The 16,988-nt window shown below is 49.4% G+C and overlaps 2 protein-coding genes across 2 annotated transcripts; both read right to left on the bottom strand.

Moving 5' to 3' along the window:
• Positions 1-8,152: 8,152 nt before the first annotated feature.
• nut1 (putative RNA polymerase II mediator complex subunit Nut1) lies at positions 8,153-11,483 on the bottom strand (the record flags this gene model as incomplete). Its single annotated transcript, XM_056958341.1, has 5 exons — positions 8,153-9,883; positions 9,934-10,440; positions 10,508-10,570; positions 10,618-10,868; positions 10,922-11,483. 5 exons carry the CDS (start codon positions 11,481-11,483, stop codon positions 8,153-8,155), a joined length of 3,114 nt encoding a protein of 1,037 aa, XP_056807731.1.
• Positions 11,484-12,155: 672 nt separating this feature from the next.
• On the bottom strand, positions 12,156-13,708 carry N7506_009047 (glutamate dehydrogenase; the record flags this gene model as incomplete). Its single annotated transcript, XM_056958340.1, has 3 exons — positions 12,156-13,358; positions 13,412-13,542; positions 13,663-13,708. 3 exons carry the CDS (start codon positions 13,706-13,708, stop codon positions 12,156-12,158), a joined length of 1,380 nt encoding a protein of 459 aa, XP_056807730.1.
• Positions 13,709-16,988: the final 3,280 nt, after the last annotated feature.

Below are 16,988 nucleotides of genomic sequence, written 5' to 3'. Positions count from 1 at the left end.
TAGACACAAGCATAACCAAAAATAAAAGACATGGAGAAACAGGATAAACGGAAAAGGGGGGGAGGAAATGCCAACTCCCGAGCAAGTGGCCTGTGTGCAATCCTACAGGCCAAAAGCACCTACCACTAGTACGGACAAAGAAGGTACCTTGGATACTTGGCTTCGGGCTAAAAGGTACATCACTTAAAAGTACCTGCCTAGGTCTAGTACATCCACCTTGCATCTGCCGAACACTCTGCGTTCCAGACCTCTCACTAAAATTGTCCAAACGCATGAAAAAGCTCCAATTTAATTTGTGCAAATCCCAAAACCACTTCCACATTAAAACCAATCATATCTTTAGGTCCAAATAGATTCTGTGGGGTTAATCAGGCAATGTCTTAATGCATTGACCGTGTGCCAAAGCCCACGAAGACTCGATCCATCATACGGAGTACTAATCATACTAGTGGGAGATAAATAAAACGGTTCTTTTTCACCTGTCATGAAGGCTCCGGGATGGGATCGACGGCGCAGTAACCGGTCTCTGAGATGACAGCAGCCCAAAAGTCTTTTTCTCCCATGGCCATTATGGAGTATGGCTGAAGATCGCCCTGTGATTCACATTTCCCTCGGTACCTACAGTAGTGAGCCCAAAATGGGTATAATACCAAAGTCGTGTGTCGGAATAATCCCCCTGCCCTACCCCCCGGGTCTCCATTGTCAACCAGACTGGCCTGTACCGAGTTCCCCTCCATTTCATTCTTTTTTCCCGCGTGGGGCAGCCAAGGGAACAGGTTCGCGTTGGCAAACAGGCTCCACAAACGCGTCGAAGCTGTCACTACCACGTAACAAACACAGGGCTACACGAGGCCTGCATAGTGAGGCATTGATGTCGTAAAATGCAGATAAATGGATGGTGCGGGTCTCCTCCTTTCTCTAGCAAGGTCTGGTATACGGAGTACAAGTGACACTGAAGTAATAGCAGGGGGCAAAATGCGGGTGTGCCTGCCGGATGAAAATTTTTATGTACTTTTGCCCAGGCACGAGAATAGAATCTTGACTCAAAATGTCTACAGGGTATTGATATAACCATACTTCTATAATTGAATTTCTCCGAACACACTGAATATTCAGAGTGATTTGTTAATAAAAATACCTCGGCCGTGACTGGAGAAACCATACTGGGTCACAAACGAAGTCGCAAAATTGAAGCTCGTGGGTACAAGCAATGAGGTTACTCCCGCGATCACAGTCTAGACTAGGGGTAAATACCAAACTGGAGAGCACTGAGTATTCAGAACCAATGCAACATGCTAATCTGTACTGAATATTACAACCCACATAGTAAACTGTTCTCATCGTCATTCGCACGTCCTCCCGGTGCATCGACCAACAGTCTGCCAGAACTGCAGCGCCTCGGTGATTCTGCAGTCGCTGGTCAGAATCCCAATACCAAAAACGCATACTTATTAATCCTACGCGTGCATCGCTCAGCCGTCACATGTTCTGGAATATTTGCCTCGAAACTACTTAGTGCCTCGTAGCTAGTGTGTGACTAATGTATGTCAGCGAACTCGGCTCCAATTGACCAATGCAAATCGAACCCCAGCTCGTAGGGTAATTGTAGAGAAAGAACACTCTGGTCCAATAGCGATTGTCAGATTAAATGCAAGCCCCCTCCGCCTTATCACATCGGAGCGGGTGAGCATCCATAAAGTGCTAAAAGGGATCTGCAGGCTAAACCTTGAATTGGTGGAATGTCCGTGCCGGTATATTCGAACCGTGGGCGACAGATGCTTGGGCCAGGTCTCATATCACTCTATTTAATTGAGCTTACTACGGTCGCGTGGAGTAGATATAGTGGAAATCGAGCTCCAATGTTAGTGGGTGGAGCTCCTACTTGAAACGCTCATATATACAATTGTGGGATCTGGAATGACAGACACGAGCTGTGTGAAACAATGTGTTCAATTCCGGTTCTGTCAGGTACACCTATGTAGGTAAGTATGATTGTTTGCTTGCAGTATACTACTCAACCGATATTGCCCTACTTCGTAACCAGTACAGATAAACTAATTTAGCGCCTTCCCCTGCCTCTCTTTACTCCGTTCAGCATTCGTTCTCGTGAGCTGCATGGCACACAAGCACATCACGTCCCGCGCTCGTGCCCAAGTAGTGGGGCATGCACGGCCATTCTCCCAAAGGACTTTGTACAAGACCCATTGTACTGCAGACCCCGTCTGTTTAACAAGAGATCGTCAGAAACTTTTAGTCGTCACAGATACTCCTTGATCCACTCGCCGATGTCGCGAAGTACGGCCAAGTTCCTCATTTGGTAGGAGTCGTCGAATACTGGGCTGGATCAGCAATGGCGACACCGCGATAACCACAGGTCGTGTTTCGGTCCAAGTGTTACGGTGGATCTTTCAGGGGCGATGGTTAGCTCTCGGACAGGTATCGAGACGCTTCTCTCGTCCGACATATTCCTACAATATGGTGGCGCTAACGCCTGATTCGCGACCTTGGAGGTAGCAAAAACAATGCTAGGTACAGACTGGTTCTTGCCACCGGACACATTATTCAGCCTCTTGGGACTTCAATGGCTACGCGACCCGTGGACAGGGATATGGACTAAGGATGGGAGCTGAAAATTTGAGTCCATGTCTTGAAAATATTGTCTAGGACTGGGATCGGAACTAAGGTTGCTATCCGAAAGCCAATAGAACGTGGCAAGTAAGTGTTAGGTTGCTGTGCACGTGAGCTTTGAAAACAAAACGTCGGGCTCTGCAGTACTGGAGAGGGGGCGGTCATTGAAACCTCAAGAGCTCTGGAATGCTATTGATGGGGACATAATTACACCGAGATCTGTTTAGGTGACGCCGAGGTTGAGATTTGACAATTATATATTGATACGCAGCAAGAAAGGGGTTTCAGTCAGAAAAACCTGGGAATGGAAAGCGATTGGCCGACGGGGACTTGATCTAGATTCTGCCCAGCTGGTGATCGATATGATACTGCTTGGCGACATGAGAAATATACTACTGCAGAAGCTCCCAGGGTCTTCACCACAGAGCGATTTGGCAACATTGTCTATCCCCCAATAGAATACAGATCACAACCCTTGCAAGGTCCTAGCACAAAGTGGAAACCATGCGATGGGCATCACACGCCTCAGCCAAGTCTTCAGTTCGCATTGTGTAACCTACTGCCCTGGATTTGAGCTCTGGCGAGGTGAGTGGCTGAGGCTGATATACTAGGATTAGGTGCATATTCCAGCTCCAATCAGACTTTCGTAGGGCAGGTACCTGCATCGGCTGCAAGATCGCGCTTCAAATCCAGGAATACTGGGCTTGATCTCAATAAAGTCGGTCTGGTAAAATGTGGTTCCGTGCATACAAAACTCTGCGAACCTGGGCTATTGCTCACCGAGTTTTAGTGAGGCTCAATACTGAACTAAACCTGGTTTATCCATGGGTGAGCGCGATCGCGCGACGAACCGCCTATGATCCTCATGCAAGATATGATTTCAATTAGTGTGAACTTAATCCACTGCTCGAATTGGCCACATATCGCAATACTCGTATATCGCTTTTCCCTCGGCTCGAGGCATATGATGGTTCCAGGATTGTATGCATTGTTCTTTACAGAAAGAATTGTATAACCAAGCATAACCTGTTTCCAGAGCTCGACAATCATATCAAGAATCCCTGTCGACGCCCCTGCTCAAGATATTTTTCATCTCTATGATGATGTCATAGGCCGCGAGATGGGCTTTTTCTCGACGTATACAATATATAAAATGCTCTCCTTGGTGATCTTGAAGTCAATACCTAGGTACAAAGTACAGAAAACTAGATCAATAAATTTTGTAATATTGTGAGGAAACTTGATGCTGGTTTTTGAGGTCCGAATTAGCACAATCTAATCCATGGATCACACCCGGGGACCTGAGCTGCGGCGAATAAACGTGGTGATCCCCGAGGTCGTTCCCAGGGTCAAAGTATCATGTTGATGCTTACTCCGTACTCTGTACTTCGTACCTCAAAGACCTTCTTCCCTCAACTTAGACTATAGTTCTAGACCAGCAAGGACAGGGGCTTAGCGGGCAAAAAAGTACCACATCGTACTCCGTACAAGTTACCCGGACTCGAACAGACGTACGGAGTAAGCTGTCAAAAGGTAAAGTTCACTGATACATACTAAATCGTTTTCAGAGGTTCAATACCAGATCAGCAGGCTACCGTATGAAAAGCGACGCGACGGAACTCTCTCGGTTGCGATATGGGGCAAACGAACAAAGAAAGATATGGCACCAACACCCAGTCGCTCCACAAGTATTCTCCACAGTTCCTTTAGTTCCTCCCAAAAAAAGCTAGGAACGAGATTCTCGCAGCTAGTCCTCCAAGCCCTAATATCCCCCGGAAAACATCCGCGAAATACATAAACTATGTGAATTGAAAGCCACCAGAAGGCAATCCCAAGTGCACGAATAGAAGGCCAGCAAGCACGTTCCCGCGCAACGGTTCAGCCGGGATTTGACGGGCCAAGTCTGTCAAAGAGAGTACTACGGAGTCGAGAGTTCGGACACCTCCACGACCCAAGCCCCTTGATCCAAGCCGCAGCGCCACCACGTCTTCTCGCTATAGCTTATGTTACCTGTCGCGAGCTCTGGCGTGCGAATGAAGGGCGATGAAACCTCGCCGGCTGTATATTCCATGCGAATGGAGGATACCGAGCGTGCGCTGCGAAGGCGACCGGGGTCCGGCGCCACGCGCGCAGTATTTCTTTGTCATATCTTTATTCGGGATCTGAGATCTGAAATTAGGGCGGGCGATTGTCGAGTCCAGACAGAGCGGATGGAGCCGCGGTCTCAAAATTTGAGGTCTTTAATTACTTTTTTTCTTTCTGGTATGGCTCAACTATAGGGTGGCCGGGAAGGATTCCGGTCCCAGAGACAAAGGATCGGGTTGGCAGAGTGGGTTTGTATTTCCGCCAGGAAGATCTACAATGCCTATGGGTACAGTAACTAGTTAGGAGCTTCATGGAAAGACTTTACTATGTAGTCATCAACCTTGCTGGTTCTATGAAGTCAACGTAGCTAAGATGGGGGCCAAATGGAGTGAAAACTCTGCTAGGGTGTGCTCCGTATTATGCTTGACCTGGAATTGTAATTCGGGACATACGAGAGATGTTCACAATTTGCCTTGTTTGCCTTTATCATTCAATATTTCAGCAAATTTCACCATGTCGAAGAGGGGTTGTGCCGCAATCACAGAGTTTCCGTTAAGTTCTAGGCGAGAACATACCGGTAGGATATTTGGCGATCGCCCAGGATTCGGAGAGGGAACCATGCTGTGTGCGCGCAACTGTTCGAGTTTCTTTGTTTAAAACTTCACGTGCTCAAAATCTATGCGGAACTAATGCATGCCCGATCAATACCCTGTCAATATAGATCCTTAGCATTGACCTAAGCTGGTGCCGCGAACAGGGGTTTGGATGTGTGTGGAGATAGTGGAAACCAACCTGGCCTATCGGAGGGATAACAAGGAGCAATAATCCCCGGAAAGTGACAAGGACTACGGATTAGACTGAACATGTTCAGGAGGCTTGGAAACGGGACAACGCCAGGACGCTCCGTAAGTACTCCGGAGTGTTCGGAACGTTTGTAGATCTATCACTTACGCGTGAATGGACGGTAGGCTATTGAGAACCTTGTATATCGCGTGCTCCCGGCCGTTAGAAGGATCAATAGTTTTCAGTCGTAAAGTGTAAAAAAACCGACCATGGATTGAGTTAACTCTCCACACATCCCGCGCTCCTCTGGGACGGGATGAAAGGGGCAATCTGACAGGTTTTGGGACTTTAGTAAAGTGCGGGTCGGCAGCACCCTGTTACCGACGTGATAGAGGCGTCAAGGTCAATAGAACCTTTTTGCATTGACCCTATTATTGAGATTACCAGAGACTATTGACTGATTATCCCTCGGTGAAAGACATGTGGGATTTGAGTCACGTGGATTCAGTCATCCTAACAGCCTTGGTTTCACGCGGTGATCTCTGCTCATCTTTTAATTTTCATTTAATTTATTAAGCTACACCTACATCCTCCCCGGAGGTCTGAATTTTGAAGCAGCTTCAGCGTCACACTCCACACCCGGTACGGAGTAGCGCGATCTCAACTCCACTTCTTCCGAGTTTCCGGTATTCTCAGAATCTCTACACTTGTATTCATAGCAAGTGTACGGAGTACAAGTATTGCCTTCGCTCAATACAAGTTATCTCATCGCTTGGTGGAGACTTGGTTTAGGTTTCGCTAATTCAACTTGTCCATCCGAAGCTCTCTTGCCGAGAAATAACCCGATCAACCCTCTTCGTTTCAAGGAGGGAAGCTCCCGTGTAGCCCAAAGTGGATGCAAGTTCCGTAAGAGTTCCTGTGGAGCAGTCTCACAGATCAAGCCCAAATGTTCGAAGTTCGACAAATACACGAGCATATATTAACTCAACGGGGCTTGAGCTTTTCCCGTTTGGACCGAACTGGGAGAGCGTGCCTTTGAGCTCCACTTTGTTTGCCGATCTCTTCTTGGCCGAGCTTCTCGGCTTGGATTGGAGGATTGGATTGCCGTCAAAGAATAAGATGGAGGATCGCGATAGTTGAAGTGATGGGATTGCACAAGCAAGAAAATTCTATGCTGTGCGCATCCCGCACCTCAGTCAGGGTCTCAACTCTCAAGTTTGACACCCAACCTGGGCATTCGATCTTGAGTACCTTCAGAGGTCCCTCCCCCACTCTGTCCTCAAACGGATATTTTCCGAGCGATCAGCGATCCTGCAAGGTGATGAGAAACCTCAGGCCGAACCTGTGACAGTCAAGCTTCAGCCGCGTGAGAAGAAACAAGGAACAATGTGCACTCTCCTGCAGAAATGAGCTCGTGCGCAATGTCCACCAATGCCCACGTTCTTCACCGCGCCGAATATGGTTCTGACAATGTCAGATCAAGCTGAACTTTGTCAGATGGGGGCGAGTTTCCACCCTCTTGCATGCTCCTGCATCACCTCGTGCATTGAAGTGGATCAATTCCTTTCCAATCTCACTCTTGCCCACGCTCCATGGAAGGATTGAGTTCAACTACCTCACCGAGCAGAGTTAGTGAAGAAGATTCCACGCTGTCGGGCCAAGCTTGCAGAAGTTAGGCAATGATGGTCATTGAGAAATGCCCAGAGAAAGCAAATGGTTGGCCCTGGCTCGGCCCATTACAAAGGGCCGGGTCGCTGTCATTTACATTGTACGGCTATTCGATTACACCTGACAATCTAGTGCTCTTCTTCAGGGGGCTTATTTCAGTGACTGTACAAGTACGGAGTATGGAGTGGCATAGGCTGCCCCTTTCCCTATGGAGCGAGCGCATCCTGCATTCTCAATCAGGAAGGTCAACCAGGTCTTCACGATTCGCCCCGGGAAATTTCTCCAGTGGCACAAACTACGCAGCTCCTCATTAGCCAGTCACTGGGCCCGAGTGTTCCTGCATTCTCATCACAGTGTGGGTACAGGTAGGAGGCAATAAAACTGAAAGTACAATGTCATTGCAATCACTCTAAGTCGTGGTGATTTTATACCAACAACGATACCTGTCCTTTCTGATCGGAGCAAGTACTCCACGCTCTAGTTTTTTGCGCTTATCTCTATGACGCATGAATTAGTTTTGACTTGTGTGCAACTCTCGTACATTTGCTTGCCGATGTCGTGGGTACATGGGAGCCACACAATGCCGACGGTTTGACAGTGCCAGATTACTGCCCAGGTCTATGAATCTGGCGAAACAAATATCAAATGCATGTATCGCCGCTATACAAAGTAGTAGACAGAATAGATAGAAATCTCATCACAGATTTTCTTGATGCTCCCAAGAGCCGAACTTAACACAGCGATGCTCGACGCTGTCATTTTGAAATCTCTACCTTCTGCAGCCCGATGACCACTGGGTGACCAGGTGGTTGAATGAATAATTTCAGTAGTTTCAGAGATGCTCTTTGATGGAGAATATTGAACTCTGAAACTTGCGGTGTTGTCTGCGGCCAAAAAGTATATCACATCACAAGAACGCCAGCCAAAACGATAGGTGCTACGTATCAACAAAATCAAAGCCATGACCCAACAAGCAAGAGTACAATATCTAAAACATCCCCTCCATATCCAAATCCAGGAACTCAGGGTTGCCGACCGCCATATCAGCTGCGTTCAGCACATCATCGATAGCATCCATGCCAGCACCAGTATCAAGACCCATATCTTGACCCATATCCTGTCCCAGACCACCGTCCAAACCACCGTCCATGCCGCCATCCATCCCAGAATCCATACCACCATCCATACCCGCCGCGGCGGCAGCAGCCGCAGCCTTGTCAAGCATGCGATTGATATTTTCAGGATCATCCTCCCCAACCGTATTGCCCGTCACATCAGCAGCAGACGGCTCGAGATCCATACGATCGCCCTCAACACCAAGTGCCATGTTCTGAATGATATTGCTAACGTCAATATTAGAGACCTGCGAAGGCGGCGCAGTCAAAATATTAACACGACGCGCGAGACGAACAATAACTTCCGCACGAAGCGGATCCGTCTCAGAGATTTTAGGAACGTTATCGTGAGCCAGCGCCAGAGCATCCCGCAGCGTGAGGACCGCGCACCGAGGAACGGGCTTCTCAGGATGATAATTGTTCTGGTCTACCGCGAATGATTCGGGCATTGGCGCGCAGATCATGGTTGTCGCGATATCGAGGGCGACATGGCCGCTGCCGGATTCGGTTTGCCGCTTGACTTCGTCGATTAGCGTGGACAGGACGCGGGTTGCACCTAGCATTCGAATTCCTGTGAGGATCTGCCGGTGGGTATATGTGTGAGGAGCCATGCTGATGCCTGGGTTTGAGGACCAGATGACGAGGGATTGGAGGGTGGTGCGGATGCTGGATAGGAGTCCGCCGGTTGAGTGATTCGTCCAGGTGTCTAATTCTGAGCGGTGGCAGCTGCCGACGCGACGGAATGAGAGGTAGGGCTCGAGGGCGTCTAGGATGGGTTTTATATCTGTGCGGGATTGGTGTCTTGTGCGCACATTTTTGAGTTGTTCTTCCAAGGGGCGGGCTGCGATGTTGAGGACGGTTTGGTGGATAGCCTGGGCTTCGCCTGAGATTGAGCTGGGCTTGACGAGGGAATGAAGGGCCTTGAGAGGGATGGTTGGGTCGGTTTCGGATTCCCAGATGTGATTTCCCAGCCATGTTAAGGCGACGACCAGAGATGGGAGAAGGAAGGGTTCGAGGAGATCTGTGAGCGTTAGTTGAGGTGCGATTGTGTGATTATTGGATGTCTTCTCACATTCAAATCCGCCCTTGAGGGTCTCAAATTCCAGCTTTCCGGATTCACACGCGCCCAGACTTTGGTCGAACAGTGTCGTCACGAGCATGTAGAACTCATGTGGGCTGCACGAAGACATTATCTCCTCGCTAATGCCCTCGGCGATGAACAGAGCACCGATCCAAGCTCCCAAATCCTTGTTCTGTTTCTCGCTCAAGTCGGCCAGCTTCTGACTGCAAGCGCCGCGATCCAAAAGTCTCAACAAAAACGAGTCGTTGTTCGAGATACCCAGATCGGACGGGCTCAAGTCATAACGATACTTGAACGCAAGCACAAGCAACAAGATACTGCCAAATTCATCGTAGACAGGTTGGTTTTCGCCCTGATCCTCATCCCACTTCCAAGAATCAAGAACATAACACAGGGGCTGCAATACTTGCTTTGCACTCCGGAATAGTAAGATGACATCCAGAGTCTGTGGACGACGAGAGAGTGAGTTGCAAATGTTTTTCAGCGTCATTGTCTCCTTTTGATGACACAAACTATGCATAACCTTTTTGAAATTAGCTGACTATCCGCAAAATAGTTATGCCGTGCACATACCTCAACTACTGCGCCGACAATTGCACCTGCGTTGCCCTCCATCGACTCAATCTCCCCAATGAGTTGCTCCGCTCGCTCGTGGTTGTTGTTGATCTGTGAGACGATGTCATCTTTAACATAGGGCCCACCACCGGGCAATGTCTGCATGGGGTTCTCCCCCAATAGCTGCTCGATACTAGACTCTTCGATGAGCTTGTGTGATGCACATGCAAAGAGGAACTCCTGTCGAGCGTCTGACAGAACACTGCTACCCTGCATGGAGAACATCTGGGAGAACGAGGGGAAGGCGTTCGGATCCAGCCGGCTCAAAGCTTGACTGATGCACATTTCCATGGATATGGGCACCATTGACGCTGCTGAGATGGCAGCGAAAAATGCAGGGAGCTTGTTGACCAAAAATGACCGGAAGAGGAACATTGTTCTGCTGGATTCATTGCGGTAGACACCATTTGATAGAACATCAAAGGTGGCCGTGATGATTTCCTCGATGAGGACATCATTGTGACCCTGGGGATGTAAGTCGTTTGGCAAATACAAAGCGAAAGGAGCCAAAGCCACAAGGCATGCCACTTACCTGATATCGGTTGGTGAGGTAATTGATCAGAATGGTATCATCCACCAACGGACGACCGACGACCTTCAACTTGTTAGTCACAAATCAACCAAAGTAAGATGTTGACATACCATCGAGTTTATGTAAACATAGAGTCCAGCTCTAGTGTTGACAACAGGTCCGTCCATCACAGACGCCTCAAACTGAAGGGCATTGACATTAACCCCATTGATGGCAGGATCCTCTAAAGTCTTAGAAGGCTGCCCAGGATACAGATTAAACACCTTCTGTATCTCCTCAAGCCGATTCCTCAGATGCACGGAAACGTCCACGCAAAGCGGCAAATAAGACGACAAAGCCTGTCCTAGCTTCGCTTTCAATCCTAAAAGCCCGTTAATACCAAAATCAAACCTCTCGCGGGCGAACCCCACCCACCTTGATTGAAATCACTAGACAAAACCTCCAACCCCTTATTCGTCCCAGAAAGCGCAGCAAGCAAAATACCAAGCGACTCAAACAACGAAACCGCATCAGGCGATCCCATCAACCCCGTCGATCCATCCCTCTGATTCCAAGCAACAACAGCAACAATCCAATCAACCGTCGCAGAGTAAATATCCGCAGCCTCAGTCACAGTCTTGGGAATAGATCCCGTAGAGATAAACATCATGACATCCTGCACGACCTTGATATCAGTCATCAGTGTTGAAGGTTTATTCCCTTGAATAGAAGAATGCCTCAACAAACCCGCCAACGCAGACGAGCTCTTCACCCGTCCTACCCTGCACAGCCCATCAACGTACAGCGGCAGCAGGGGGTCCCAGGTGATGCTCGAGTCTGCGCGGGTCTGGAGGAGCAGATCCAAAAGTTCCTGCTCTTTCAGCGGAGCTCGAGATAAGAGGAGACCTGATAGGTCTGTGAATTCGTCGATGTCGATGCGATTGGTTAGACATCGGTGGAGGAAGGTCCTCCATTGCTCGGGTGCCTCCGCCAGCATCACGACATGTCACTATACCCCGGACTCTGGATTCTTTGTTTTAGACGCGTCGGTTATAATGCACCGAATCGCGCGTATTTAGTATTGATGTTTGTCCTTGTGGCTGGAGGGTTGTCTTTGCTTCAAGGCGGCTTACGTCAGAATCCTCGCGACCGCGATCCGGTCACGTGGCTTTAGCTTTTTGCCTTAGGTGTCATTGTATTCCAATGGCAGTGGTGGTCCAGGCCGCAGATGCCTTTGTGAGGTTCAGTATCAGAATGGCAGGCTGATGGGGTCTTGAAATAGGTTTATATGGTCAAGTGAATAGGTGCAAGAGAAAAGAGTGGTTATCCGACCGGGCGCATGATTCATGTCCACTGACTACTAGTTCTTTACATTATACATTATACATTATACAAGTTACGTTGGTATACAAGTTACGTTGGTATACAAGTTACGTTGGAAGTAGAAATTGTTTTTTTAAATCATTCATTCATTCTCATTGTCATAAACCCCAGCAACAGACAAATAACAGTGCTCAAGTGGGGATATCAATCAAATGCAGAAAAACCAGCGCCTCTATCCAAAATATAAACCCGCTCAAAAAGGGTAAAAAGCTATTTAACAAGAAGAAAATGCATCAAAGCCGGCCGAAGCACGGAATCATCAAAGTGCCTGGGTGGGGCGAGTAATCTACCACCAGTCACCGTGGTCCTTCATGGCCTCAGCAACCTTGGTGAAGCCAGCAATGTTGGAACCAGCAACGAGAGAAGGCAGAACACCCTCAGCAGGAGTAGCGTACTCCTTAGCGGTAGCGAGACCGTTGTTGAAGCAGTCCTCCATGATGTTCTTGAGGCGAGTGTCAACCTCCTCGCGAGACCAGTTGACACGGGCGGAGTTCTGAGCCATCTCGAGACCGGAGACGGCGACACCACCGGCGTTGGCGGCCTTACCGGGGGCGTACCAGATAGCCTCGGACTTGTTGGCGTCACGGTGAGCCTCGAAGACATCGATGGCGTCCTGGGTGGAACCCATGTTGGAACCCTCAGCGATGAACTTGCAGCCAGCGGCGATGAGGGCCTTGGCCTCGTCACCGGAGACCTCATTCTGGGTGGCGGAGGGGAGAGCGACGTCGATGCGGCCGGCGATGTTGGTCCAGGGGCGGGCACCGGGGATGTACTTGAACTTGGAGCTGAAGGCCTCGGTGGTGGCGAGCTCGGAGATCTGCTTGCGCTCGACCTTGATGGCGGCAATGGTGTTGATCTCCTCGGGGGTGAAAGAGCCCTCCTCGCCCTGGAGGACGAGAGCACCCTGGGAGTCGGAGAGGGAGATGACGGAACCGCCGAGCTCGATAACCTTGAGGGCAGCGTACTGGGCGACGTTACCGGATCCAGAGATGGCAACGCGCTTGCCAGCGAAGGACTCCTTGCCGCCGGTAGCGTGCTTGATCATGTGCTCAACGTAGTAGACGACACCGTAACCAGTGGCCTCGGGACGGATGAGAGAGCCACCCCAGGATCCACCCTTTCCGGTGAGGACACCCTCCCAGGAGTTGCGGATCTTCTTGTACTGGCCGAACATGAAGCCGACCTCGCGACCGGTGACACCAATGTCACCAGCGGGAACATCGGTGTCGGCACCGATGTGCTTGCAGAGCTCAGTCATGAAAGAGACACAGAAGCGGCGGATCTCGTTGTCGGACTTGCCCTTGGGGTCGAAGTCGGAACCACCCTTACCACCACCCATGTTGAGACCGGTGAGGGCATTCTTGAAGATCTGCTCGAAACCGAGGAACTTGAGGATGGACAGGTTCACGGAGGGGTGGAAACGGAGACCACCCTTGTAAGGGCCGAGAGCGGAGTTGAACTGGACACGGAAACCACGGTTGATTTGAACCTGGGACAGATTAGATTTTTGATGTGGCGAACTTGGAATTGAAGCGGACGAACCTGCTGGTTGTCATCCTCCCAGACAACGCGGAATTGAACAACGCGCTCGGGGACGGAGACGACCTGAAGAGCCTTGCGGTACTCAGGCTTCTTCTGGAAGAGAGTGGAGTTCTCAAGAGTGGAGGCAAGCTCTGTTTTCGGGATTAGCTAAGTCCGAGAGATTTTATGAAACCCACAACCCGAAGATGCCGAGATTGATCGGAATCGGAGGGGTTGGAGGGGTTTGGAGGGCTAATTGATTTAGCACATACCCTTGTAGGCCTGCTCGAACTCAGGCTCGTAGGGAAGGTTGGACATTTTGAGAGGGAAGTCTGTGTAAGGGGTTTTTTTTTAGGGTGCGTTAGGAGGGAGATCAGTGCTTGGCAGTGATTCCGGTGTATATGAATTAAAGCCCCGAGAGAGATGTAGGACAATTGAATTAAGAGTAGAAAGAAGGTTCTCAGGGGAGGAGGAAGCAGTTATATACAGTGCCGGAGAAGAGATTAAGTGGAGGGGCCGGAGTCGGACGAGAGAGTCCGGGCAACTTGGACGGGGAACAGAGAAAGCATTGCCTATACCAAGACCCTCAGGTGGTACGGATTGGGAGGAGCGGAGGAGAATGAAAGGCCAATGAAGTGGACGTGTTCGAGTGGGAGAACGTCCGAAGTTCGGGGCGCGGTCAATGTTATCTTATGGATTAAGGTCACAGAATTACCTTATCTTTAGGGTGGCGGCCCTCTCCACTTGACATGCTCTTTTCCACCATTCACCGTCCCCAGAACTATTATTATTACTCGACCTGCATGACTATATTTTCTTTATCGCTGATCCCTAATTCTTCCTTTGCCTCCCTACTTGTTCCGACTTTATTTCGTCGGATCGGTCCCCTCCGACGTAACATACTTGGTTACATAGGAAAAGTCTGTAAAAGCTCCGAGAATCTCTTTTGGAGTGGCTAATATCTGGGAACCCAATTTTCATGGCATATATGATGCGAACAGTGGTACATTATGCATTGGAAGAAGTAACAAATGTACGGAGTACAGTAGAGAAAAACCTAAAGACCCAGGGGGATCCGCCACTAGCTGCCATCTTCGGCAATTTGGCTCGGCTGCATAAAAGGTCACGTGCCTTACCGCAAGCAACTGGACCTTATCTGATCGACCCTTTTCCCTTTCACATCGCTTTATTCATACCCTTTATCTCACATTCTTACTCCGTACATTCTCACCCCTCAAAGGTCCCCCACTGAGGGGGATGAGGGGTACGGCATTTGACATTTTTTACTCCGTGCTCAATCTCATAGGGTTCGAACTAAGCAAAAGAACATTTTCAACTTCATTAGTACCAGTACCTCGGACATCTCCCAATATTGATGCCTAAGGATGTACTACCTCTTGGAGTGTTTGTACTATCTGCAGTCCTCCGTACCACAGAAGTACTCAGATCGTCCAGTAGCCTTCTCTCAAATAGTCATCACAGTGGACTCGTACCAAATCCCCAGTTTCTTCCCCGGTTTAGCAACCAATGCCGTGTGACGCCAAGAGCGGTTAACTGCATTTGACTTTGGCCGATGATCGGACCTGCTCAATCCCCCATTGCATGACTACTGCATTTCCGCGCACTAGCTATACGGAGTAGTCAATCTGTCCTGTAAATCGTTTTGCCCGGCACTGCTTATAGCTTAGCTTCTGTCGCATGATGGCTTAATTCACATTGGCGGCTACAAGCGTGGGCCCACCACATGAACAAGCATACTCCGTACAAGTACGCAACATGAATATCATCTCGTACAATGTACGTGTACACATCACCATATACAATACGAGCGACTCGTATACGTAAGTGCCCAGCGAGGCTATGCAACATGCATATGTAAATTGCCACACCCCATGTTTGGGAGGATCGTCCCCAGAACACCAATCCGGGGCTGCACCTGGATATCTGAATTTCAGACCCAACCCCACTCCTTGCGGGCTTGGCTTGAGCTTCCTGGGGGGATGGGTGGGTTTCTCACCGGGTATCCGGATCCAGGTGCAGGTCAATCGAACACGGGCGGTGCTCCGTGCGTCCCATATCTCCAGCGCTCCAAAGGTTGACAGCAGGCTATTACACACTATCATGTGAATCTGTGCCGCATTGGATCTGCGTACCAGAAGCTTATTTCCTTCTGGAATTTTGGAACGCGGCTCAGTTGTGTTCCTCCTCGCACGAGTGTTATCAACCCCGGTCCAACGTGCTTGTACTAGTGCTCCGATATAGCCTTACCCTGTGTATAAGTTATGCTTTTAGTGAGCTTATGCACGTTACACCGCCCAGGGAACTGTCTCATCTATGCAACAGAACGTTCATCCTGCATAGCAGGGAAGCTCCGTCACGTATCTCCTTGGCCCAGGCTCTACTTGTGATTACTTGATCAAAGTCCCATGACGTGATGGTACTTATATGTAGTCCAGCGCTAGTACCCCCACTATTCATGACTTTATTTTGACTCGACTGGTTCCCGATACTATGCTATCACCTATGGCATTCGATACGCTAGCGTATACATGAGCATCTGACTGCGGAGGAATGCATTATCCATTTATCGTTAGCAGGTCTTTCGTCTTTCATCGATACTATCATATAGTATGCCCAACATGTGTTTGATCCGGCGAAGTCACGCGACCTTGTATGGGAGCATCGTAAGAGCAGAATGAGCATTGGAAAGACTCCCGAGGCCTCACCAGTGAGGATTGAAATGTAAGATATCTGCAGCTATCCAGGTGACGGCATATCACAATCTCAAGCTCCATCTCGAGGTCCCGGGTTCTTTGGTCGATGGTCAACTCAATCTGGAAGGTCACCCCCTCGAAGACTGATTTTTTTGAGAAACTGACAGCACACATCTCAACCACCCCGCTCATTTACCGACGACATTCTATTCATTCATATTATACATGTGACATTCCATGGTTCAAACCTTGAAAAGAGCCTCAGCACCCACCGACGCCGCTAACCCGATTCAGAAACACGAGTAATAAATCCATTGTCCAAAGCGCGTGCCACCGATTCAACAGTCACCAAGTACGGAGTACTTCATCCCAATAAAGAAAATAAATAACCGACAATAACATTTCCCATCTACCCCATACCCCAACCGCCACCCCGCGCAAAAGTGGAGATGACAAGCGGTAGGGGCATCGGCGGACTCCGCAACGCGCGCAACCGGAGATCGATCAGGCCGATCCTTATTCGTCGCTGTTTCCCTATCGAGTACTGCAGCTAGTGACCCATTCCAGGACTCGGAATCAACGTATCGTCCGAGTGCTGGAGCTCCTGTGATCGGATCGTGTGAGCATTCCCGGTTTATTCGCGTGGCAATGCCGATGTGCATGGAGAAGGGTCGATTCAGATCTGAACTTTCCCTTCTAATTTGCTGGAAGGTACGCGGGGTTAATGGGGCTATTTTGGTGGAGCGGTGCGATACAAGAAGGTGGTGCTTGTGCCACTTGTGTTGTGAGGCATGTAGAAACAAGAACGAGAGGCTACTCAAAGAGAGGCTTGGTACGGAGTACAGGTAGCATGCTACACCGGAAGGCAGACAAAGCTCTCAACA

This window comes from Penicillium brevicompactum (assembly GCF_028827555.1).
Source record: "Penicillium brevicompactum strain IBT 35665 chromosome Unknown utg000006l_segment0_segment0, whole genome shotgun sequence".
NCBI lineage: Eukaryota > Fungi > Ascomycota > Eurotiomycetes > Eurotiales > Aspergillaceae > Penicillium > Penicillium brevicompactum.
Note: the sequence above shows the minus strand (reverse complement) of the source record. Positions and strands in the feature narration are given on the sequence as shown.